This window comes from Epinephelus fuscoguttatus, linkage group LG23 (genome assembly GCF_011397635.1).
Source record: "Epinephelus fuscoguttatus linkage group LG23, E.fuscoguttatus.final_Chr_v1".
NCBI lineage: Eukaryota > Metazoa > Chordata > Actinopteri > Perciformes > Serranidae > Epinephelus > Epinephelus fuscoguttatus.
Genome location: NC_064774.1, coordinates 27,574,350 through 27,600,440, shown reverse-complemented (window position 1 = coordinate 27,600,440; position 26,091 = coordinate 27,574,350). Strand labels below are relative to the sequence as shown.

At 40.4% G+C, this 26,091-nt stretch overlaps 2 protein-coding genes across 2 annotated transcripts; one reads left to right on the top strand and one right to left on the bottom strand.

The window, feature by feature from the left end:
• Positions 1–7,795: 7,795 nt before the first annotated feature.
• Positions 7,796–12,739, top strand: si:dkey-112a7.4 (uncharacterized). Its single transcript, XM_049568739.1, has 3 exons — positions 7,796–8,031; positions 8,370–8,714; positions 11,091–12,739. Exons 2-3 carry the CDS (start codon positions 8,534–8,536, stop codon positions 11,168–11,170), a joined length of 261 nt encoding a protein of 86 aa, XP_049424696.1. The 5' UTR covers positions 7,796–8,031; positions 8,370–8,533; the 3' UTR covers positions 11,171–12,739.
• A 578-nt stretch (positions 12,740–13,317) lies between these two features.
• On the bottom strand, positions 13,318–24,802 carry cldn7a (claudin 7a). Its single transcript, XM_049569354.1, has 4 exons — positions 24,432–24,802; positions 20,043–20,207; positions 17,923–18,007; positions 13,318–15,936 (listed from the first exon to the last, which is right to left on the bottom strand). Exons 1-4 carry the CDS (start codon positions 24,652–24,654, stop codon positions 15,768–15,770), a joined length of 642 nt encoding a protein of 213 aa, XP_049425311.1. The 5' UTR covers positions 24,655–24,802; the 3' UTR covers positions 13,318–15,767.
• Between the last annotated feature and the right edge of the window lie 1,289 nt (positions 24,803–26,091).

The following is a 26,091-nucleotide window of genomic DNA, read 5'->3' as shown; positions in this document are numbered from 1 at the left end:
GGGACACAATTAAAATATCACCATGTGATAAATGGACTGTCATACTGAGAAGATAGGGACACCCTTACATTTATTATTATTTACTGTAAAACTTTAAATAACAGCAATTTGATTGTATTTCCCGATCTTTGCTGAGCAATAGTTTTGTGTGAAAGGAATTAAAGGCCTGTCTGTAGACGCCTGTCCCAAGTATAGCCCTGTTGATTTCAATGATTTAAGCAAATAATAGCCCGGGCTATTGATTGAAGTTTTACGGTATATATTTTATGGATATTTTCAGACAACTCAAAGTGTTTGCATAAGGTTGGGGAAGATTGTCCATTGATGGAGGACATATTCAGATCCTTAACTTGGGTGTAATGCAACACATTCACACTCCGACCTCATCATATATTGATGTTTGGTCATGGACTTTGCATTTTAATGTGGCATCAGATCAAGGCAATGCTACTTTTTACTATTTCATATCCAGTTGGGTAATTTGATTTAAAACAATGTATCACCTACAAGCTTCCTATGTAGTATATATAAACGTTTGAAATGGATAAAATCAATCAACTTAAGTACAGTAGATATATGTCACAATTTTAGTTAAGTACAGTTCATGAGTAAATGTAGTCATTATCATGTATAGTGTTTGATGTGACTGGGTTATTTTTTTCAACACCTCATATTTCCAGGAATTGAGGAAGCACTTATATTTCCTCCAAAACATATCCGACAAAACAAATAGTAGTAAATATTACTAATATGAGTCTGGTTTGCTATCTGATTTTGCATCTAAAGTTTTGCTGATGTGCTGATTGCTGCCCCCCTGCAATCCATCAGCTCTACGCATTAACACCACTTTAAAGAAGAGGATACGGAGAAGCAAACTTTGTATCTATGATCTATAATTCTGACCGCAGCCAGAATCCACAGGAAACCATTATCTCTCAGTCAAAAGATAAGCTCAACAAACCAGTGAGGTGCTTACTTGGTGCAAACGTCCACGCCCCTCACTCACTGAGGATTAAACACTGCTGTCTCCTGACCTGAGTTATTCTTTAGCTCTGCTCCTCAGCTACATGCCAAACTCAGATGAGACAAAAATTCCACCAGTACATTTTCCACCTCTGCTACATGTGTGGCTCAGAGCCAGCTAGCTCTATTCTGAAGAATGATTTACATCAGTTGTGTCTATCTGAAAATGTGTAACCAGGTTTGTTTTGATAAAGACTAGATGGCTTACCTGTCCAAGGGTTTAGGTTTGGAAATCCCAGGAAAATCAAGGACTGCAAATAGTTTTGTTATCTGTGGAGCTTTTCTGTTCTCTCACTTTGACTTTCACATGTGTGTGCTCTTTGTGCGACTGCAGTGTTTTGGTATAAACATGAAACTGCCAGATAAGGTTGATAAACAAGGCAGTGTGTTCCCATGACAGTTCATTCTGCCGACCTGCAGTATTTTAAAAGTTTAGTCAGGGACCTCTGAGACACACCATGAAGTCCACTACTCAGTGCTATTATATTTGTTAGGTCAGTTTTACTTTATCAGTTTTTTGGGGAAGAGGTGTTTTAGTTTGAGAGTTACACCACTGGACACTCCTGATTTGTAACGGTTGAGCAAGAGGCACGAGAAATCACAAGATGTCATCACAGAGCACTTTTATGAAACAGTTTACCATATCAAGCAGAGGTGGGACCAAGTCATTGTTTTGCAAGTCACAAGTAAGTCTCAAGTCTTTACTCTTGAGTCCCAAGTCAAGACTGACATGTCTCGTGTCAAATCCCAAGTCAAGTCTGACATGTCTCAAGTTAAGTCCTGAGTCCTAAATTTTGAGTTTCATTTCCTCAAAAAGTTTTAAAACGCTTATATCGTTGAGAGCAGAGGTGGGACAGAGTCATTGTTTTGCAAGCCACAAGTAAGTCTCAAGTCTTTAAACTCAAGTCCCCGATTAAGTCCCGATTCAAGTCTCAGGTCAAGTTCCAAATCCTAAACTTTGAGTTTCAAGTCCTGAACAAGTCATAATGTGCTTATATTATTGAGAGCAGAGGTGGGACTGGTTATTGTTTGGCAAGTTACAGGTTCAAGTCTCAAGTCTTAACTCTCAAGTCCCAGGTGAAGTCCCAAGTCCTGAACGTTGAGTTTCAAGCCCTAAACAAGCCATAATGTGCACATATTATTGAGAGCAGAGGTGGGACCAGGTTGTGTTTTGCAAGTCACAAGTAAGTCTTAAGTCTCAAGTCCCAGGTGAAGTCCTTAGTCAAGACTGATGAAGTCCCAAGAGACTGACATGTCTCAAGTTAAGTTCCAAGTCCTAAACTTTGAGTTTCGAGTCTTAAACAAGTCATAATGTGCTTATGTCACTGAGAGTAGAGATGGGAACAAGTCATTGTTTTGCAAGTCACAAGTAAGTCTCAAGGCTTTACACTCAAGTCTCAAGTCAAGACTGACATATCCCAAGTTGAGTCCCAAGTCCTAAACTTTGAGTTTTGAGAAATTTACCAAAGTCATGACTGCTTTTTAAAATTTGCATGTATTTGTTATAAACTTCCTTAGCTGTTAAGCTAATGTTAGCTAAGCATTAGCTCGCTATTTTGATACTTGCCTGGATTTCACTATTCTTTGTGTAACTTCAAAAGTCAAACAAAGCTAGAAGTTACAAATCTTTTTTGATTTTGTCAAGTCGAGTCTAAAGGCATCAAATTTGTGACTCTAGTCCAAGTCATGTGACTTGGGTCCACACCTCTGATTGAGGGTATTAGTATGAATTTTAAGGACAAAAAACTTCCCTTTGAAAAAGTGCTGATGTTTATTAGACTTTCTCCTTTTAGGATTCTGCTCAGTGAAAACTAGATCAAATGAGAAGATTTTGCACAAGCAGTGGAAATTCTGCCACTTGAAACTGCACTATGTGTAAGGGTTCCCAGAGATCAGCATGCAACATAAAAAAATATCTCTACTGTGATATCTGATTTCTCATCACCCTGAGTGAAACAAGAAAGGCCCAGTGGAGTGGATCCTGCCCCTATCAAGCAAACCTGTCTCCTCTTCCATCAGGGCTGCAGCTGACACAAATGATCATACAGAGGATTAACAAGGTGACATTTATGGTGGGTAAGAAAGATTCACATCGATCACTCAAAACAAATGACAATCCAATTTCTACAGTATACTGCATGAAAGAGGAGATACAAGAAAGGGGCAATGAAGTGAATTATTATTGAAAACAACAAATGCCTAAATAAAAGAACTGATATCGCTTTATTTGGCTACTCGACAACAAATACAAAAGGTATCAGAACTTAAGTAATATTTAGCATATGCCTGAAACTGTGATGAATGTGTCACCTAAGGTAGTAGTTTGTTTCACGCCCATTTCAAAAGAAAGCTTTACTGCTGGCTGTAGCTTCATACTCACTGTACAGATAAGAGTGGTATCAAACCTTTCATCTAACTCTCTGCAAGAAAGTCAATAAGCATATTTCCCAACATGCCATGCTATTCCTGAGTTCCACTTACATTCAAACATACACAAAGAAGAAAAACAAAGTCTCTGTAATAGAAAATGTCTTTATTTATAATGCATGTGAGGTGACAGACGTCTACAGTATATTTAATACAGTCTCAAAGAAATTTGTCAACTGGACAAAACCTCTTAACACATTATGTAGTGGTGGGCACGAAATGTGTTGAGATTACATGCCAGCAACACGAAAGCAATGCTATTATGAATGGTCGCAGATTCAAACATGGAGTCAGCATGGTTAATGTTGTGAAACGGTTGCAGTGCAGTTAGGTTTAGGGAAAGAAAAACACTTGGGTAGGTTTAAAGAAAAAAATACTTAGTTAAGTTGGTTTTGGTATGTAAGTCACATAAACTAAGTATTTTCTGTAGCCATGTAAAGTACTTATGTAAAGTAGACCTGTTACATAAAGTCCATTAAGTGATGTTACTATGTTGATTTGGGTCTCTTGGGCCATCTCCTGGATGAAAATCCATGTTTGTTTGACCCATCCACCACCCCTCCCACCTTACATGGACTTTCTTGCTCTGAATACTTATTCATGCGTCCACCAGGACGAAAGATCCTCATTCACTTTACTCTGGCATTGTTTTCCTGTTGCCAGCACATCAATTTCACATATATCTATAAGACTGGGCTGGTATATTACAAATATTTTATGTGACATGACATAATGGAATGTAAAGGATAACATCATGTAATAATCATTAGACCTTGTGTGATATTATATGATTCATAAGGAGCTGTGTTAAAGGTCCATCTCTCCTCCTCCCTCTGCGTAATCCACTCGTTTATACCAGGGAGATTGGAAAACCAGGACGCCATGTGGTGCAGGCTGCCTGAAACTCTGGAAACTCTACAAAATTAAGAAGAAATAAAGCAACAAATTAAACATCTTTACTGAATATTAACACAGAAGAGAAAAAAAATCTCTCACACCCACATTTGATGTCAGTTCACTCACTGTTTTGGTTTGTTTTGCTGCAGAGGCATTTGATCAGATTCTGTCTCTCGAAGTGGTTTGTGGGAAACAGTGGGTAAAGACACTTCATTTTTCCACTGGGAAAAACTGCAATGAAAAACAGAGGTGGTCATTGGATTTGTCATGACCACTTTAAATGCCTTTTTTCTGCTTTTTGTGACAACAGACTGTAGCACTGTGTATAGTGGCTGACAACTCAGAGGAAAATCAGCCTTTTCAGCCTATAAGAAATTAACACAGTATCATAACAGCTCTGGCGATCAGGCTCTTTTTCTATGCTGATTTTCACCACTGCAAATCTTTAACTGAAATGTATGAAGGACAAGTGGACACTCACCTCTGCACCTGCACTTGCGGATGTGCACTTTGGACACATGAAATACAGCATGTGAAGCTGCACACAGTGGAAAAAGACATGACAAGAAATCATTTATGTGGAACAATAATACATTACCCATCAACCCGCTCAGAACACTTCCTGATGTTGTTGATGCTGGCGATTAAATTTTACATTATAAGATATGAAGAAACAAATCAAATTCTCTCTGTATTTACCTGTGCTGCTGTAGAAGGTGTCGACCAGAATGATGAACAGGAGAGCAACGCCTATGATCCTGGACATGATGGCAGTGTGTTCGCTCTGTTCACAACAAGTGTTCGATTGTTCTGTGGAAAAAGAGAAACTCTCGTAATTATATACCAGCCCTGTCCACGGCTATGTGGGTCTGCAGATGTTGATCTACAGGTAGACCAGTCTTGGCAAGTCTAAAGGGGATTTTTTTGGGTAATCTCTCAACTGTGCATGGATTCATCCTAAAAATGTGATGGATAATGACGATAACACATTCCCACAAAGACAAACAGGCATATAGATAAACACACACTCAAACACACACACACTACTTCAAACTACAGGTCTGTAAACAAAATTTCAAAACAAGTTTTGCTTCCCGTCCATCCACCCACACACACACACACACACAAATGGGTCAGACCTTTACCTAAAAGTTTCTCCTGTCAATCTATTGTAGTTTGAAGGTTATTGATCTTAATGACAAAGTAATGTACTAAAATCTCACACAGCCTCACACCACTTCTAACAGTTTATTTCCCCCTTGAACACAAAAACGTGGCTATACATATATTTCTACCAAATCAGAATGTCTTTTTCAAATTGGAAATCACTGCTGCCGACACGTTTCTGGATTTTCACATTTTTCAATTCATCGTTTATTGGTTTTAAGCATTAAAAATAATCCATCATGCATTTTTTATTAATTATAATTCCGGCTATTGTGGTGCAATATGTTGAAAGTATATATTAATGTGTGATAGTATACATATGTGACAATAATCATATGTGTATAATAACAGTAGAAGTATGACTAATGATAACAGCAGCAGCAGGAGGCATCTGGCAGGACCACGGCAGCAGCACAACCACACACGTCACTCTGTCCAGGCACCACTGCGATATAAGTTAACCTGAGAGACAGTGGAGCACAAAGGCTCCGGAGAAGAAGCCGAGTTAGTGACATGCAGTATGGCCGAGTTAGCGAGATGCAGTAACAGGACATGAGTGTTAGCAAAGAAGAGAGAGAGAGAAGGAGAGAAGGTGCTTGGTGTATTATAGGAGGTCCCCCAGCAGACTAGGCCTAAGTCAGCCTAGTCTCTATACACAGACTCTACATTAAGTGAATGTAGGCAAACCCCAGAGATCTTGCCTCCGGAAGAAGAGCAGAAGAGCCCTGGTTTCCCGTTGTAGGCTGTTTGTAGTACGCGTGATATTGACCAACCGGCTGCAGTTGTTGCCAGGTTAAACGGTCCGTGCGGTGAACTAACGAGGCAGAACATAATTGGCATCACTGCAAACTCTGAATCCATCGCAATGGTTCAGCATATTTACTTATATATAAATGGAAATTGGAAAAGGAAATTCGCCTCCTCCGCCCAAATCAAACTGGAATGCCAAAAAAATGGGGGTCTGCCCCCAGAGGCTGTATCACCATCTGCTGGAAGTCAGATGCCGAATACAGCCGATGGGTTCTGAGAATGAAGTCAGCCTAACTAGGGGCGGGTACAAGGCAAGCCTGAGCCAGCCCTTACTATAAGCTTTATCAAAGAGAAAAGTCTTAAGTCTAGTCTTAAATCTGGAGTTTAATCCACTACCAAATAGATGTCCTGCTTCTATATGTTGTCATTATATTTGTGTTACTACACTCCGACAGTGCATAACACAGTCAAAAACTTATCATGATCCAAACCAATACAACTTCATGTCCTCTTTTATGCAAGACGTTGTCCAAAATCTCCTCTTGTCAAGTGCACTAAACTGCCTTATGGCAAGTAACTTGTGTCTGTAATCGAAGAAATAAAGTAAATATAGACATAACCTTTACACAGCCCACTTCTATACTGTCTTCAAAATATACAGAAACTGTTGTGTAAAATTAAATATCATCATAACCTATATGATGTGTCATATCAACACAAACGTCTTTACCAACTATACATACAGTATGTGCTTAACTGGCTCTGGTGCTCATGGATAAACTTTACCCAGGACTGGGTCACTTTAGTTCCTACCCAGTCCCACCCCTGGTCTACCACAGTTAACCCAAATTGGGCTAAAAGTGACCCAGTATTTTATGTACTTATAAGCAACACCGGAGTTGACTCATTCTTATAAATTAAGATAACTGTTGACATCATAATTACAGGCAAAAGTCAAGCTGGAAACATTACAAACCTGTTCTTCATACCTCAGGATTACTTACAAGTCACGTTTGTGGTTAGGGTAAGTTAGAATCAGTTTACGGGAAACCCAGATCAATGAGGACACAGGCTTTACCACTGATTCAAGCCTGAGTCTATTTGACTGCCTACAGTTGTTGACAAAGAACTAATGAGCAAATACTCTTGTCAGTAAGCCACAGAGCCTCTTCAACAGGTTGAACATGTTTTGCTGGTAAATGTTGGAAGATGTGTGAACTCAGTGTAACACAGTGATTTTTTTTTCTACATTATACCACAGCCCTGAATGTTAATTCTTCTGAGTAACGGACGTGTTTCCCAGCATGGCCTAGCCTATATAACTGCAGTGGGTGATCTGGCGTGAACTGTTGCCTCTGACATAAAGCATTACATGTGTTATGTATGGGGGATTACTGAGCGGTGTCTGTCATTGGCTGGCGCCTGAGTCACTCTCTCATTACCGAGGGTGCGTAATTACGCACTGCGCCCTGAATTTTTTTTTGGCACACCTCCACTGTATAATCCGAAGTGTCAGCACCGTCCCTTATATCAACCGCACGCTGTGACGTCCGCATGCCGGTATGAGTCAAGACACAATACGAGGAAATCCCCAAGGCTGAGAAAAGGACGCGAGGCCCCTTTAAATCGACGCTTCCTCGGTGTTGTGCCAAGAGAGAGAGGGAGAGGGAGAGAGAGGGAGAGAGGGAGCTCTGATAAACAACAACACTTTCTCAGAAGCCGCTATTACCGGATTCAGCTCTTAACTGCGGCCTCGGTGAAGAAGAGGTGAGCTCATATGTATTATATTTATGATATTTCACAGTATTCTGACAGGATTGTAGAGAGAGCGATGTGTTTGTGTTGATTTTGTCGGCGGGCGGAAAAGCAGTTTGTTATCGTGAGTAGATCAAACGGAAGACACGTTATTGTGCCGCTCAGCTATTGTAACGACCAGGAAGGCATTTGCTACACCTGTTAGTTGTGGTACAGTGGCAAACACATGAGAATACATCGCTTATTACAGTATAAACAGCGGAGAAGTGTTTGTGCGCACTTGCCAAGAGCTGGCCGCTCTCTGACGCATGAGAGCTATTTTTGACGGCCGTATTTACTTTCTTTCACAGGCTGCGAGGACTTTCTCTCTGTTATTTCCAACATTTAGTCGTGTGTTGTTCATACATTCATTGTTGAATGCCATTGCGGAAGTGAGCAGCCTTTTCGACACGACACAAAGCTTGGGCTGTGCGGACACCTAGCGGCCAATCAGGAGAAGGCGCCTTCTATAGACATGTACGGAGCTTCAGGTATCCCAGAGCTCATCCCGCCCAGCGGGCCTCCACGGCAGCCGGGCCCGGCAGGGCAGTACAACCCGGGACACCCACAGGTCAGTGGAGACGGCAGTGGGGCCAACCCTCAGAGACTCGGACAGAGGGCACCCAAACTGGGACAGATTGGCCGAACCAAGAAAGGTGAGTGTTTGGATTAATTACATGATGACAGTCAACAGATACACCCATAAAAACACCACCTTAACTCATCAGACAAGATATCCAATAAACATGAGACATATAACATGACAATGTAGACAAACTGTGAAAAAAATAAGGAAGGAGTAAAGAGCAAAAACTCATTTGAAGTCCCTGCTAAGAAAATACTTCTTCAGTAATAATCCACAATAGACACTATCTATCACTATCATATCTTCTCTATCTCTGTCATCCCTACATCCAACGACCTAACTTTGGTTTGAGAAGTGGAGGTGGAGGTGGAAGTGGAGGTGGAGGGTCCTCCCTCTGAAAAAAAAATGCAATTTTAATTCCAATTCCTGTATTTTTACATGCATTTCGGGACTACAGTTGCCAAAATAAAATCCAGGAAAAGATTAAATTTGTCCTCATGCTAAATTCTGCCTTAGTCATCCTTATATGCTAAATATGATACTCCTCTGTGGCATTTTTTTGGAGAATATAAAGGCAAAATCAGCAGTTCAGTTCACACTCTCAGCCAGAATCTGACAGATAGTGTACTAAGCACGATTTTTTTTTTGTGGTTAGAAAAAAAAAAAAAAGTTATCTGACAGGAGGGCACGAACAGTATTTTGTTAGGGACATTACACCTCAGCCTACATCAATATATCACATTAGGGTTTTGTTCTAGTTTTAAGTCTGGTATTTGTCATTATATTTCATGATTAAAACAAGTAGTTAATACAGCGATCTGCTTTTAACGTTAATGGTTTACAGATGTACCAGCAGGGCTCTGAGAAGCAAAAGGAGAATACAAGTTGTAGGGCTTTTTAAATGGATATTACCAATATGGAGAATGTAAGAAAAATAATCTTATTACTAAAATGAATATTCATGTAGGGGATAACTTAACGTAAGGCAGATGTTTAAACGGGGTTAAGAAAAACACAAATATAAGAACAAACTATGAATACCTGTTTATTGTACTCGTGAAAATTAATGTCCATCTGGGACAACAAAATCTACTGTATCTAAAATCTACACATATAAAGCAAGAGTTACTGATGCACACAATGGTAACTCACTTTTTTCACGTGCAATTAGGGCTGCGGTGATGAATGATCATTTAGAGAGCAATAAAACCACTTTTAGAATTTAACAGTAACACAACTTTTGATTGTGTCCATACTTCTCTTTTCCTCAGAAAGCTAGAAGACGCATTTTGATAGGAATTTTTTTTTTCAAGTGTATTTGGTTAACAGTAAGTCAATCTTTCAGAACTGATAGTCGCAGCCCTAAGTATCAGCAAGGCTGTGTTCAGTTATATTAAAGGAAGATTTCACCACCAAAATGACCGTTTGTATATCAGTTATTCACCCAGTGTTGTGTTAAATTGTGAAGAAAACGTTGTTTTTCTCGCATGCCTCCACGGTGAATAAATAATCCAAATATTTTAAAAAAAACTTGATAAATTGGAGTAAATGGGGTCCACGTTCAGCAACAGCAAAACTATATCAAAACATCCATTCACATATGTGAAAGTGTATTAAATATTGCGGGTTTAGCGAAAATGCATGTGTTTGGGAAGTACTGAGCATTTGACTGGATAAATGAGACTGGGATTATACTGCACGAGTTGTGTGAGAGTTTGTAAACTGATGTTTTTTTCCCCGTTAAAGGGTTTTTTTGGGGGAGTTTTTCCTTATCTGCTGTGAGGGTCCAAAGGACAAAGGGATGTTGTATGCTGTAAAACCCTCTGAGGCAAATTGTTATTTGTGATATTGGGCTTTATAAATAAAATTGAGTTGAATATATTTTTACAGTTGTTAAACGCGGCCCCCATTTACTTCAGTTCATTAAGAATTTTTTTTGTTTTTGGATTCTCTGTTCACCGTGGAGGCACGCGAACAAAAAATGTTTTCATCATGAATTCATCATAACACAGGATGAGTAACTGATATACAGATGATCATTTTGCGGTGAAATGTTCCTTTAAGTATCATGTAACGTAATCTGCAAGTACTACAACCTCTTAATTAGGAATAGCAAGTTGTAAAATAGTTTAAGGAACAGTTTGAAATTTTTTGAAAGCTGCTCATTCCCCCTCTTGATGAGTTTATTAGTACGACTGACACATTTGTCTGTTTAATATAAAGCTACTTGTTAGCTTAGCTTAGCATAAAGACTGGAAACGAGGGGAAACAGTTGACCTGACTAAGTGAATGAGCAACTTTTCCAAAATGTTGCACTATTCCATTAAGTGAACTGATTCAATTAATGATTCTAAATGGGCAAAATAGATGTAAACTACTTTTTTTTTTATTAATGACATCTTTACTTTGAGGCACGCATTCCTGACCTTTGACCTTTCCTCCTCAGTGGACTTGGACGATGAAGACTTGGATGACATCATGAACAACAACGGCCAGTGTCCTGTATCCCTGTCGCCCATCTCCTAAACTTCACCAAGATGTGCCATTAAAAAAAATCCCCCAGGACGCCAAAACTCCCCGTCAGTGATCTTGGCCTTGATCCTGTCTTGTGTTCTACTGAAGCTTCTGACGGCTCAAACAGGCACAAAAAAACGGCTCATTTAGCGGCAGCTGAAGCCTAGGCCCTGATTGTACATAGTGTTTATTTAACTTACCTTTGGTCAGACTGTGAATGAATTGTATTGCGCTCTCTACTCTATACCTCGGTAGGCAGTAGATTATCAGGACTTGAGATTTGAGATTTGGAGGAAGTGTCTATATTTTCCAGAGCTTCTTATCAAGGGCTACATTACTGAAGTTGCACTGAGCAAATGGTTCGATGAAAAGCAGCCTCTCACCGGCTTGTTTTCCTGGTGAGGGTTCCTGATTGTCTGTGGGTTGGTTGTGTGAGGGAACACACGCCTGTAAATGTGTAACACACAGGTGAAATGTTAAGCTTTGGTCGTGCAATGACTATCACTCTCTACTCTCACACTGATGCAAGTGGTGTACTAATATCCAGTGGATGAAAGCTCGCTATTTACAGAAAAAAACTACTGCTAATTATTTATTGTTTCAAAAAAATGAGAAGCAACACTTTGTGTTGTTATGGCTTCTACATGTTTTTTACGTGTTTCTGAATGGAAATTGCTTCGGTCATCTATAACTGAGATTTATTATGTTTCCAAATGGTGCACTTTGTGGGAATGCCTGTTATGTGCAGTGACATGTTGCAGAATTCTATGCATGGAGTCTGTTCAAGCATCAAAACACGTAACTGGTTTTCTGTTATTAAGGGCTATGTAGTAGTATTTCAAACCACGCCACCGTTACGCTCTTTAGATCATGCAGAGTCAACATTTCCCTAAGCTCGTTGTTGGCTTGTGCTGCGGACTCAGCAGTAATATCTCGTAAACAACAACAGAGTTATGGGGCTTTTGTTAGTTTTCAAAGGTGGGGTCTCCCAGTTGGCCACACAACTGTGATAAAAGACATGATTCTTTTAAATCAATTGCCAAATGATACTTGACGCTATATCAGACTGAGAATTGGCACACAGACACGTCATAATAATCAGCACTTTCTTTGTCTAAATATTTACAGCAGTAACCTGCTTGTTAAGCTACACCCAGATTGCGTCATAGTCTTTCAGCTTTCAGGTGAACTATTTAAAGATAATGACAACGTTTACCTTACAATTACATGATGAGATCATGAAAACAAGTCACTCTATGATTGGCTGTCAATGCTGAGACAACATTAATTTTTTTGTTTTTTTGGAGGGGAGGGGGGGGGTCATTTGGGTTTTTTTAAAGATTGCAGTGGACCTTGAAATGACATGCTATTGCCCGTAGAGGCTCATGCTGATGTCACGTTACTTAGTCAGCTGTGAAATTGTTACTAGTTCACTTTTTTTTTTTTTTTGCGTCATGGAAGCACTGCATTTCACAGCTCTGACTCAAAAATTGTTGTTCAGGGTTGTGGCTACCATTTGCATGGAAATGGTCTACTTTTCATGATGCATCTCGGGAAATAAAAAGATATATCTTTGTGGAATCTGTATCAGTATTTGTTGTTTGATGCACATGTTGACATTTGTGTTCTAAAACCTCATTTTCATTTAAATAACTTTAATGCTCTCTGTTTTTCGACTCCATCCCCACTACACAGTCACATGTAAACACATACTAGGTTTTTTTTTTTTTTTTATCTGCAGTGGTGCTCAAAATGCCGAAAAAAATACATTTGAAAAACTCAACAGCAATGTCTCTTTCCAGAAATCATGACCCAGTCACACAGATAATCCACAGACCTTGTTGTGAGCAGTTTCATGTGGGAACTATTTTCTTTCCACTGAACTACACTTGCCAACCATTTCACCGCACAAAAGAGCATGTATCTATTCATAGATGAGAGACTCATGTTCGTGACAGTGTGAGATGTAAACATTAATGGCGTCCTTCTCGGCTGAGCTAAGTTAGCTAGCTCAATGTTAGTTAGCTAGCTAGGTAAGCTAACAGATATATATACATATATGAAACCCATTTTCATATAATATATATGAAAATAGGAATATATATATATATATATATATATATATATATATATATAAATGTAAGTAGGTTGTCTTAAACCATTTAACACTTATCTGTTAGCTTACCTTGCTAGCTAACTAACATTGAGCTAGCTAACATTACACCTCAGCCGAGGAGGACGCCATTAATGTTTACATCTGACACTGTACCTACATATATGTGTATATAAATATAATAGGGATGGGCAATACGAAGATATTGTTATCAAGGTATGAGATTATATATATCATCTTTGATTTTGGATATTGTTTCGTGATATAATGCATAAATGGTGCTTTTCCTCCTCATTTAAAAGGCAAAAAGATGTAAATGTATCAACTTATCAGACTTTTCAATTTGTCTTAGGCTTGTCTTGACCCACTCAGTTCGTTATACCCACATTATTGATGTTTATTGATCAAAAATCTCATTGTGTTAATATTTTCTGGAAAAAACAAAAACATTAGTCATCCCCATAACTTTGTCTCATCAAAGAGAGTATTTGGTCAGAAAGTGACCAGGATGAAGTGCTTCTGAGGAGATTCAAAAATAGCAGGAATGTTGTGTATCACGATAGAGTCAAAAAATTTCACGATATAATTTCCCCCCTTGATGACAGTAGCCCGCCGAGCAGAGCAATGCACCGTGCCTCACTGCGAAAACTGCTCAGGAATGGCCCGAAGAACATGACAGAAAGCTCAACGCGTCGACCTGGCCTCCAAATTCCCCAGATCCTGATCTGACTGAGTATTTGTGGGACGTGTCGGTACCCCAGTGGTACCCCCAATCCACAGTGGGGCCTTTTTAGATCGGACTTGGCCCTGACATGTCAAGGCATGGACACAGGACCTCTGGGGGGGGGTGCTTTGGAGTCTGGCTCAGGGCGTTGGCAGTGGATCCTTCGAGACCTGTCGGTTGTGAGGTGGGGTACTGGCATGTCCCACGGATGCTCAATCAGATTGGGATCTGGGGAAATTGGAGGCCAGATTGAGGCCTTGCACTCTTTGACACACTCCTCGGGCCATTTCTGAGCATTGTTTGTGGTGAGGCATGGTGCATGTTCTGCTGTGGGGCCAATGCCACCCAGGAGTGTTATTGCCATGAGGGGGACTCGGTCTGCTTCGGTGTTTGGTCCTGGCATTCATGTGGATGCCACTTGAAGCACTTCACTCATCCAAAGGATATGGAAGGTCAGGGGAAGCTTACCTCGGGCTCCAAATGTGGTTGGTTCGGCACTGCTCACCTTTCCACATTCAAGTGAAACAGAAAGTGAAGTGAAAGTAAAAAATAAGCAAAACACGTTCTTATCTGGAGGACAACTTAAAAATATTTTCTTAATGATTTGTTGCTCTTGTTTTTCTTGTCTAAGCTTGTTGTGTATATGGATAGTTTGGAGAACGCAGCATCATGTGCAACATCTGTTGTCTCACAAAAGGAAATACAGTTTCATTGTTTGTGTCAATGGAAAAAACTACTATAAAATCAGCTACTACGTCACCAAAGCCTTAACAATGTTGCAATATCTTTATTATTTAAGTATCAATGGACATGTTAACATATTTTTATTACACCATTATGCGCTAAATGAGTCGAGTGTATAAAACTATGACATTTAAAAATACAGCAGACACTGTTCAGAGCACAAAACATCTTAATAAAAATATTTATAATCTCTGAAAGCTAGAGCTGGGCCACAATGATCTACCTGTTATATAAACCTACACAGGAGCCAAAACCTCATCCTACGTTTGTCAAAATAAATAGAGGCAGTTAAATCTCATAGTGGCTGATATGGACGCTATTAGAGTGATAATGGCACAGTGACTACACAATAAAATATTTCATATCTGAGCAGGGTTTGTAACAGACTGGTATGAAGAGCTGCAGTGCCTGTAGCGAGTGTTGTAGTAAAAGGCCTATGTGATACGGCCACCCTACACAGTGAGCCCTGTGTGTGAAGTCACACCCTGCTCATCGTAACATCTATTTTGGAACCACCAGTGGTTTTTATAAAACACTGTATTGTCACCCTGTGTCTGTGTTGTACAGAGCCCCTGAGTCGCAGCCTAGAAACAGGAATTGATTACTTTCAATTACATGGCAAATGCTAATAGATGCTGGTTCTAACGCAGAGGTGCAAATGTTGGCTATAATCCACCATTTAGGCTACAATTCAAGAGGTTACACCCCGAGGGCTTGTCCATTAAGTCAGGGGATCCAATTATAATGTATTTGTGAAGATCACTTGTAAACAATTGTGGAATGTGTGGACGGGGTGTGAGACATCATTCATCAAACAATTGAGAGTGCTGCATGATGATCAAGGGGTTATCAAAGGTCTGCTTGAAGAAAAAGAAAAGAAAGTCTGTAATTCTTTGCCTCTATCATTCACAACTTCACATACACCTTCAGTTTTACTCCTCGCTGGTGCTGCAAAAAAATGGAGGGAGGGGCTTCTTTGTCAGCTTCTGTTGGAGTCCCAAGGTGTGTGTGGGGGGGGGGGGGCGCTCTCACACGTATTCTTTAGTGCTGCTTGGTGGACCAGAGCGGGAGCTACCCATGGACGGGTACTTGGACACCTGTTTCTTTCGTGGACAGGAAGCAGCCAGCATGGCTCCACCCAGGACATCCAGGAGGGAGCCGCCCCAGGCGATGAAGATGGCAGCGCCAAACTCAAACCTGGAGCACACAAGATGGTGTTAAGCAATAACTGTGACAGTGACAAAGTGAACCTCTGGCAAAGTTGATTTCTGCGTTTTGCTATTACACAAAAAGACAACATTTCTATCTCATCACCACAGTTACTAGTTACTTTGTGGATTTAGATAATTAGGTGAAAATACAAAACAACTAATAAATTCTAATTAGTATTAAAGATTAAAGGAGCTCTAGTCTAGTGTGAGCCAGGACCGTCTGCACATGGCTCTCAACACAGAGCTAACAGAGCTAACAGAGTTAACGTTGGGGGAAAGGGAGGGTGGGTGCTATGCTTCCACAGTAACGCTTTTCCACCACCATGGCTTGGCATTGTTAGCAGTTAATGCCATATGAGTGCAGTGCAGAGTGGCTGTGATGAGCTAGACACTGGGATACATACACAGGGACTCAAACGCACTGACATGCACGTGTAGACGGACCAACTAACATGACAGCGAAGAGAGAGGCTTGGACAGGAGGTCATTGGTGCCTTATCAGTGCTCTGAATGTTGCATACAGGACCTATAAGCTCCCCAGCAGTATATAGAGTAATCAAAATGATGTCCACTTTTACCAGCTACAATATTAAGGTGGTAAACACATCAATGTATCATTAGTTATATTCCAGTGGCATAATAAATGATTCTGAAATGGGCCATTCTGCATAATGAGTTTGTATGTTTATTAGAGTAGTATTTTGAATGCAAGCCTTGCCACTTTGCCATTTTTACTTAAACATATGATCTGAGTACTTCTTCCACTACTGCATTTATGGGATAAAGTAAATGCTGAATTGTAAGAGCAGCACAAGAAGAGGAGAGTGACTGGTGATGTCCGCTATAGCAGTATCTATCGAAAGTGTAATAACATCAAGGTAAGATAGCTTCCATAAGCCTCTGGTCATACCGGACTGATTAAGACCGTAGCAGCAAAACCCCCCGAGTGCATTGAATAATTTAAGGTTTTATTGCTTATGATTAACTTTCAATTTGCAAGGAGAAGAGTGTGTTATTTCTTTGATCAGAAGTTACATGGTGCCATTTTAAAAGACATACAGCAATGTCAAATGAATTCAGTTTAATAAAGTTTAATAAAACTTCTGCATTAAAATTGTACTCATAGTATTATTAGAAAAATGTACTGAAGTATCAATAGTAAAAGCACTCAAATAGGCAAAATTACTGCATAATGTTATTTGTTTTTTATTAATCATTTATATATATGTAAGCAGCATTTGCCGATTCAGGTTGAACTCATTTTAACTACTTTTTTGTAGTTATTCCTAAAAAAATGCATCACATTATGACATGTAATATAATTATTTTAATATATTTTAATTCCTAATGCACACAAAGATACTGACTATAGCTGTTTTATAAATATAATGGAGAAGATGGAGTAAATGGACTAAAAAGTGCAATATTAGCAGTGTAAATTTGCATACATTGAAACCATACTTCAAAAATAATATTTAAAGGAATAGTAAAAAACAATATATAAAGGAATCGTTGAACAAATGCACATATTCACTTTTTTGCCAAGCACTGGATAAGATCAGTACCACTCTCATATCAGTGTGTTAGATATGAACCTACAGCTAGCGGCCACTTAGCTTAGCATTGCATAATGACTGGAAACAGGAAGTCACTGCACTGGGCCAAGAGATAGTCCAATGCTAAATCCACAACATGTTGTGGGCTAATTGCACTTGGCTTTTTTTGTATAAATTAAACTAAGATATAATGTGTTTATAAGTGAGCATTAGAAATTCTGGTCAGCAGATTGTGTTACCCTTGGACAGTGGTAGTTAAGCTAAGCTAACTGTCTCCCAGCTGTGGCTTCATGTTAACTACTAATATGAGAGTGGAATCACTGTTTTCATCTAACTGTTGGCAAGAAAACTAAAACATGTCAGGGTATTCTTTCAATGACAGTACTTGAATACATTGTATTTCTGGGGTTCCTTACTTGGTGTTGACTGGAGTGTAGGGATTATAGAACGCCCGGATCACATTATGAGCAAACCAGGAGCACGCCACGATGGCACACAGCCCTGAGAGGAGGGAAAGCCAGCAACAAAGATCAATCAGTCCATCAGCACATCATCAAAACCTGAGAGGGTAGACGTGCTTTTACCCTCTTTATAGTCACCAGGCGGCTAGCTATTGACTCCAGCACAATTAGCTTTTAGTGTTCCTGTTCTCTTCCGAGCCAGTTAGACCTCTTATGTTAGAATCAGTGCCAGGAGTTCTGGACTCATTCAGTCTAATGACCTCTGGAGGGCTGCTGCCGGAGAGTGGGAGGAAGGCTTTTTGGACTAGGGATCAAACTTCCTCCTACCTGCTCTATGATGTACACAGGATCAAAGAAAAAAATGTGATGATGAGGTGAGTTTGGGTGGGTTTTGATGAAATATTATATAACAAGGTCTGTATTGATTATTATAGGTCCCATAGACAATAATATGAATTAGCATAGGTACCATAGAGTGGGTCAACAATGAGTCAGCAGGGCCTTAGATTGTGATATTGTGCAGGAGGAAATTCACCAGAGCCACAGCAGAATTTAATAAATGTATCTATACATGTTATTCATTGTTCTTCAGATAAACTGGTTGTCCTTAAAAAGATAAATAAACTGTTCTAATTGATTACATTGATTGTAAGGAACCAAACATATTTTAAAAACAAGCCAAGTTTAGGAGCAAATTGTTGGTACCTATAGAACCCATTTTCATTCAGATATCTTAAGGCGAGCGTCCAAGAGAACACATTGGAAAATAGCCATGCTAGTTGTTCCCTTGGGGAAGTTTTGCCTAAGTTTGGAGCGTTATTTTGCCCCCTTCCTTATAAGCTTGGCCAACATGGTTGGTGCCAGTGGATGCCTTAGGTTGTCTTTCATGAGATACCACTACCTTCGGGCTAGCTACAAAATTAGTAATGACACCTTAAGGGTCTGACGCCCATTTATTTTCATCAGTGGGCCATTGGGGGGGGAGTTCACAATAAGTTTGTGGGGTGTTTTGTGAGTCACTGTTTTTTACAGAGAGGATTTTGAATATCTCTTTTTATCACTCATAAATCTGAAACTACTGTTAACAGCCATACAAATCCATTTTCACCATGTTTCCATGAGTAAAATTCTGTATAAATCAGACTATAAATGATATATGAATAAACCCCTCTGGTGTTTTTGCCGGAGCTCTCTGAACTCGTCGAGATGACAAAATGTCAGCTCAGAACAGAAAAGTCATCTCCGCTTTTTTCCCAATGTCCAACCGGATGATTTGAGCGATGGGCTCTCTGTGGTGTTCACGACAGGAAGTTTATGGTTGACAAACAATAGAGGAGAAACAGCTGGTAGCGGTTGCTGGATACCCAGAGCTTAACAACTTTACAAACCGCAGTAACCAGGATCTCAGTAGGAAACAGCAGGTGTGGAAGCATACAAAAGTGCAGTGCTTCAAACAGCCATTGAGGAGGCGAAGCTCCTGGACCAGCTGGTGGTTCTCCCTGTGATCCACCCTCTTTTTTCACGTACCCACACAGATCTCCGTTTCCCTGTGCCCAACATACTATTTGCTGACAGCCTCTCACCCTCAACCAGAGCTATAGCTATCTCCCTCTGCCTGTCCATTTTAGGAACTAGATACAAATTACTGTGGAATAAATGAAAATAAAAATAAACAGTAGATTGATTACACGGGATAGTTAGTGTACGGAGGTGATGGGGTGGCGGCCTGGCAATGATGAAAAGGTGCAGCAAGCGTTTTTTGTTACTAGTGACATTCATTTATTAACACACACACACACACACACACACACACACACACACACAAAAAGGCAGTGCGAAAATCATGTGATTCAGATGCTATGGCCTTTACAGTCACCTGGTCTCAACCCAGTTGAGTACCAAGAAATTTTGGACTGATGTGTTAAGCAGCCTCTTGGCAGCGTTCCACACATAGAAGCTGTTCTTGCAGCTGGAACAACACCTTTATGTTGGGTTCCCCTTTAATATGCCATCCATCTGTATGTAACCAAATTTAACTCATACTGACTGTCATCCACACTGTATGGTATCCTCACCTCCCACTAGTAGGATGATGCCTCCTGTCATGGCAACGCGGGACTTGCGCAGTTTGTCGCTCCCTCCACAGGTGGTGCATTTCATTCCCATACAGGCCACACCCAGACCGGCGATGGACACAATGATCCCAACTATCATCAAGGCACGAGTGGCTTGAAGAGAACCTGGGACAGACAGAGAGAAGGGAAATGTTCATTATGTATGAGGAGTGTCTTCTGTTTTGTAGGATTTGGGATTGTTGTTTAAAAAAACAACATAAAAGATCATATAAAGTCACATCTAAAAGCACAAACTGGTAAATGATGAGGAAAGACCAATAAACAGGCCTCGACCCATCAGAGAGTCTTTATGTGTGTGTCCAGAGGTTGTGAATTAGACTCACATTAGCCTGTCAGGACATTTGAATGTGAGCTTTTCCTGGAAGAGAAACCATGGGATACACATGAACACACACCGGCACACACGGACAGACAAGCCACATCTCACACTCTTTCATTTTCACTGTCCCCCTCCCATCTGCTGCTGTTAAAGAGGTGGAGGCCTGCTGAAACGCTACTGTTAGGATCCTCATCTGTCAGAGCCCCCCCTCTCCTCACCCTATAAACCTATCACAGGGTGAGTCCCCCCTTTGTCTCTCCCACTCTGTCCACCTAGAACCAGTCTGTGCCAGTCTAGGCCATCCCTGCCCTGCCCAAACAAACAAAACCTTTGAGCAGCGAGGAAGGGATGGGTAGAGAGATACAGGGGAGGATGTAGAGAAGAGGGAGAGTAGGGGCGGTATCTCTATAAAATAGCAAGACATGGGGAACAATAGGGTGGATTATAGAGTAAATGCAGATAGAGAGCAGGATGCACAGTATCCTGGCTTTGAGTTACATCACACTGCTGTCATTATTGCCACTGAGATGTGTCTGGCAGCTTTGCAGTGGCTTCACTAATGTGGCACATCTGCTGCCATTCAGTGTAGAGAAAAAGATACTGGTTATCATGTTATGTGTGTTATAATACAAAAATATATTAGCTATTGTGATCTTTTCAGTGTCCAGTACAACTTTATCATAGGATAGATACAAGCGGCAACCTCTGGGGCTGAAAAACAAGGCCAACACACAAGTCCTAAAAACTGCAGTTCCTCTAATGACCACTTGAGGGTGGCTTCAAGGTTTCAATATGCCATGTAAACTGGCCTGATTTTGGCATCTATGTGTCAGCCAGGATAGGCCCATGTCTACAATGTTAAGTCAGGCTGAGATTTGGCAACCATGAACAGGCCAGACCACATTTTGGTGCTGGCCGCTGTCTCTTACAGCTGCCATGTCTCGGACAAAAAAGGCCTGTGTCTGTAACAGCTAAACTGGGCTAGAGTTCACAAAAGTAAACAGGCCAATGCTGGCTCGCATTTGGCACAATTGAGCCGTAACAAAGCTGAGTCAGCCAACACTTGACCGCAAGTGAGTCAAGTCCAATGGCTATCTGGGTTCCCATGTTAAAATGCCCAACTTTACAGCAGAAATGATCATGTTAACAGCCTGGTACAGAAAACGGTTTTGGTCTCCATGGCTAATTTCCACATTCATGACAACTGTATGGGGGGCTTGCCTGGCTTTAACTGGCTTCAAGTTACACATGACTAAGGCCATGGCTTCTTTGAGTAACAGGTGGATGCCATCTTTGCCAAGTTACTACTACGGTGACAATGCTGATTAGGTAACGTAACCATGGCGTCACCCAAGATTCAGAGTATAGGCATAGCCATAGCTGTTGGTATTTCAGTGGGTTGTCAGTTCATTAAAATTAATTGTAACATTTTGGTTACCTAAAAGAATCTTGGTCAGCGTTTGGTTGTACTGTAAATCCCTTTAAGGAGTCAGATTTTTTTTATTACAGTAAGTACATATTATTTTAATGGTTTTAAAGGAGCTATATGTAAGAAATATAAAGCAAATAGTCGTAAAATCCTCCTAATACGTCACAGAGACTAAGGAATAATGTTCATATAACATACTGATCTCACCGACAACAATAGTACAGCCAGAATATTCACATTTAAAAATTTTTTTTACAGTCTTCAAATCATGTTTATGTTTTGAATTTGTGTTTTGGCCTGTTGCGCCACCCACCGCCGTCTACCAGTCACGCAGTCAGTAGAGTCTCAGCATCAGTTACGACTGAGCTACAGCAATACTGCAAGCAGCATTAGCAGTGTCCTGGTACATAGCACTAGCAGCCGGCTTCTCCTCAGCTGTATCCCGGCAGCAGCGTTAAAAGCAGAGAAGCTGGACTTGCTCGAACAGTCCGCTGGAAAACCGAAGATCAAGGATGCGGCGACGCGGCCCTGCCACGGCAGCCGCCCGTGGGCAAACAAATCAGTCTCCAGTGTGCTGTTGTCCAGCAACCTCGAATCTGTAGGGGAGGGGGGGCAGACACGACTCGTGGCAGTATTTTGAATTTGAGTGCAGTAACTGTTTTGGCCACATTCTTACATACAGCTCTTTTAAGCCTGGTTTTCATTAGTGAAAATAAGCATTAGCTTTATCACAGTTATCCATAGCTGTAAATGCACCATGCTAACCAAGCAAGCTGCTGGTGTTTGGGTTAGCTCCACCCTCTCGTCCAAATATGACAACTTCTGGCTCAAAAAATCCAAGATGGCGGTGGCCAAAATGCCAGCTTGAAGCTTCAAAATGAGAGTCCACATACCAATGAGTAACATCACATTGGCTACGTCGATTTTTTTATAGTCTGTGGATACAGAACATATAATTCTAATTCTTCACAGCTACTGTAGCTTTTCTCAAGTAAATGTCACACTGCCACAACATTGTATGACAAACGTGTGTCAACATTATGCATGTAAAACTACAGAGTAACATAATTGGAAGCTGTGGAATCATAATTCCTCAGGTGCTCCATAATGCCACAGTCCACTAGGAGAACCAAGGTGAAAGTGGGCAGTGAGTTCCCATTAATGTGTTTGTAAAACCCACATTTATTCAGTAACCTGCATACTTTTTAGGTACTTTTAAAAAAACAGATGAATAAGACAGGTAATAATGCAAGACAGACCCCGCCTGAGGTGCTTATTGTTTCAACTAGTATTTGTTCTTTAGTGATGTTATTCTAACTCCAACTCCTTGCAAAACAAATGTGCAGAATCATATTATCACAGACTGATGAAAATAGGGCCTTTGGGGCCCCTGAGGTTGTGAAGCCCAAAGCTGACTGCCAGATATTCTTGGTTAGTAATCCAGCTCAGTATTAAACCTCCTGTTTAGACTGCAAATAGAATGCAAAGTAGATCTTTAAACAAAAGAAAACACATTTTAAAAAGGTGTATAATAGAAATCAGCAAAACATTCTCAGTTTTCAGTCAAAATTAGCAAAGGCAGTAAGAATGTCCATTACAAGAGATGGGTTGTAATTAGCTTTAAAGCCAAGCCACTATTTATTTAATGTCATCAAACAAGGCCAAATGTCTGCAGGATTATTGAAGTTATCTCTGAAGGAGGGGGGCTATTAACAACAATCCCTGGGTATTAAATGAAGACCTCCTGGTTTGTTATGCATGCAAATAGTATGCGTTTCTGTATGGGAAAAGTTCTAAAGCCATTGTGAGCTTGTATGTTGGGTGATGTACAGTAGGTTGTTCAGATGCCTGTGCTGTACAGTGCAGTTACCACGGTCACCCTTCTTACATTATGGGTCTGAAACTATTTATTTTGGCAACATCTTAAGTAGTAAGCAACTGTTGCAGGGTATGCAATGTAGTTTCTATTTCATAGTGGCAAAAGTTCTCAAGTACCCAGATCTTGGGATACACTGGGAAAACAAGATACAGAGTTGCGACAAAAGATACAACTCTGAGCTCATATGCTTATGCGAAGGACTGTCTTTCTTACAGATGGATCACAGAATCAGCTCTTGAAATGTGGATAAGATATCATCTACTGTTTATGTGTGTGTGAGTGTGAGTGCATGGGACATGTGAGGAGGTGGGGTGGGAGGGTTTCCCAGAATGTGACAATGTGTGGGTGAGGATTTTATGGAATGCTTTTAGGAATAGAGATTTATCTTTTTTTCCCCCTGGAAACAGTGACTTATGAAGAAGACAATATCCCACTGTAGTGACAGATAACAGTGCACTGTGGCTGCTGTATAGAGTGTGGTGAGTAATTATGGTGTGATGAGCAGGTTATAACCTGAGGTGGCAGAGTTAATGAGTGATAACAGTGTGGTCCATTGAGGTCTCCCTAAGGTGGAGGAGGTGCTCAGATGCAACAGGTGGGTCTCCAGGTATGAATAAAGAGACTGTGTAAAGATCGACAGCACAGTCCAACCTGTTGCATTAAACCCAGAGATGACTGACAGGTTAGTCAGAGAGAACTTACTGTCGAGCTGCAGGATGGAGTCGTAGATTTTACACTGGAGCTGTCCGGTACTTTGGAAAGCGCATGACATCCACAGTCCTTGGTACATGGCCACCGCTGTGATGATGTTGTCCCCGATGTACGCTGACATCTTCCACTGCGGCAGGATAGTCCCGATGATCAGTCCAACGATGCCAATTAACGACAGGAAAAATCCCAACAGCTGAATACCGGAGTTGGCCATGGTTTGCAAAAAAAAAAAAGTCTCCTTTAAATAAACTTAAACTCTTGTATTCCTCTCCTGCTTTGCAAACCGTACACCTCCACAAATGTGTCTTTAAGTGATGCAAAAAGTCCGCGTCGCTCCTGAGTTGTGCGCCGGGGGTCTTCAGTTGGGGATGGGCATCCGAGATGTGGGTGATGGTGTGAAGTGGGTGTGTAATTATCCTGCCTGCTGATGCATGGAGTTGCAATGCCCTGTGGTCGCGGGGAGTAGCTGCTGGGAAATGTTCCCTCTGCTTCCAACAAAGCAACAGGTTGTCTTTCTACTTAACACTTCTCTTTATCAATTTCTAACCTTTACAGCTGTGCCAGACTCTCCAGTGGCTCCATCATTACGCACTCACCCCACTCTTTTAAATTAATTAATTCTGTACCTACTGCTGTAAATATATCTTCACTTATAGCTGCATATGGCCAGTAGTCATTCACTCTAAAAAATGATTCATGGGGTTAGTGGATGACATTTAAAGACATTTTTTCAGCATAAAATATTGAGTTTGTTTCATTAATGTGTTTTTTTAGTCAGCTGACAACTGATTTCAAGAAGTAGGTCAGAAGCAAAAACATTTTTGACATTTTTCAGTGGAATTAAATAAAAAAATAAATATGACTATCTTAAATGAAATAGTCTGACCACTAAATATCAACACAACTTTTGGATAAATATTAAGTTTACTCAACTTCATAAATCATGTTGGTTGAACTAAACTAAAAGTTGAACCAGTGGATTCTCTTTTAGAGCCATAGCAAACATCGCGTCTGTAGTTTAAATATTTACCCTAATATCAGCAGCATCATGCCTAATAGAGTTTATTGGGGAAAAATATAGACTTTAAAGTGATCATAGGCTACAGTTAAAAAATGATATAACACTATACTTAAGATGAAAAGTAAGGAAAATGAGTGTTCAAGAGGTTTAAATAGTTTCTGTTCTTTTTCCTCCTATACTGATAGAACTCACCAAGAATAAACAATCAAGAAAGCTATCAACAGTGAATTTGTATTTCAGTTTTCTCCAGAGTCACTTATGAATTTGACTCTAAATATTCTCTAGTTTTACCCTTCTTTTTTCAGTTTAGAAATGGTGTGTGTGTGCATACAGTATACACAGTTACAGTCTACCCACTGACCCAGATTGATGCTGTAACTCAGGTCCCTGTCAATGTACAAAGTAGACTAAACTCCCAGCTGTGCTTTCACCACATATCACCAGTCACTGCCTCAGAGCATATTCATGGCTGCTCCGTTGCTAGCAACGTGTGAGCTAAACTGCTGGATAAAAATGGAAAGATTAAATGTGTAAACCTCAGCTGTAGGACGTACAAACTTTAAGCCTTCCTGTTGAAAAGTTTAATTGGCCTTTAGATAGCCAACAGGTGATCTGATGGACTTGATCAAT

Bases quoted from the DNA above. Each gene is read 5' to 3' on its own strand.
- si:dkey-112a7.4 (XM_049568739.1), top strand. From the start codon at position 8,534: ATGTACGGAGCTTCAGGTATCCCAGAGCTCATCCCGCCCAGCGGGCCT. The intron at 8,715-11,090 runs GTGAGTGTTTGG...TTTCCTCCTCAG, and splicing joins GATTGGCCGAACCAAGAAAG to TGGACTTGGACGATGAAGAC.
- cldn7a (XM_049569354.1), bottom strand. From the start codon at position 24,654: ATGGCCAACTCCGGTATTCAGCTGTTGGGATTTTTCCTGTCGTTAATT. The intron at 20,208-24,431 runs GTAAGTTCTCTC...TGTCTGTCCCAG, and splicing joins CTCCATCCTGCAGCTCGACA to GTTCTCTTCAAGCCACTCGT. The intron at 15,937-17,922 runs GTAAGGAACCCC...TGTGTGCTCCAG, and splicing joins TACACTCCAGTCAACACCAA to GTTTGAGTTTGGCGCTGCCA.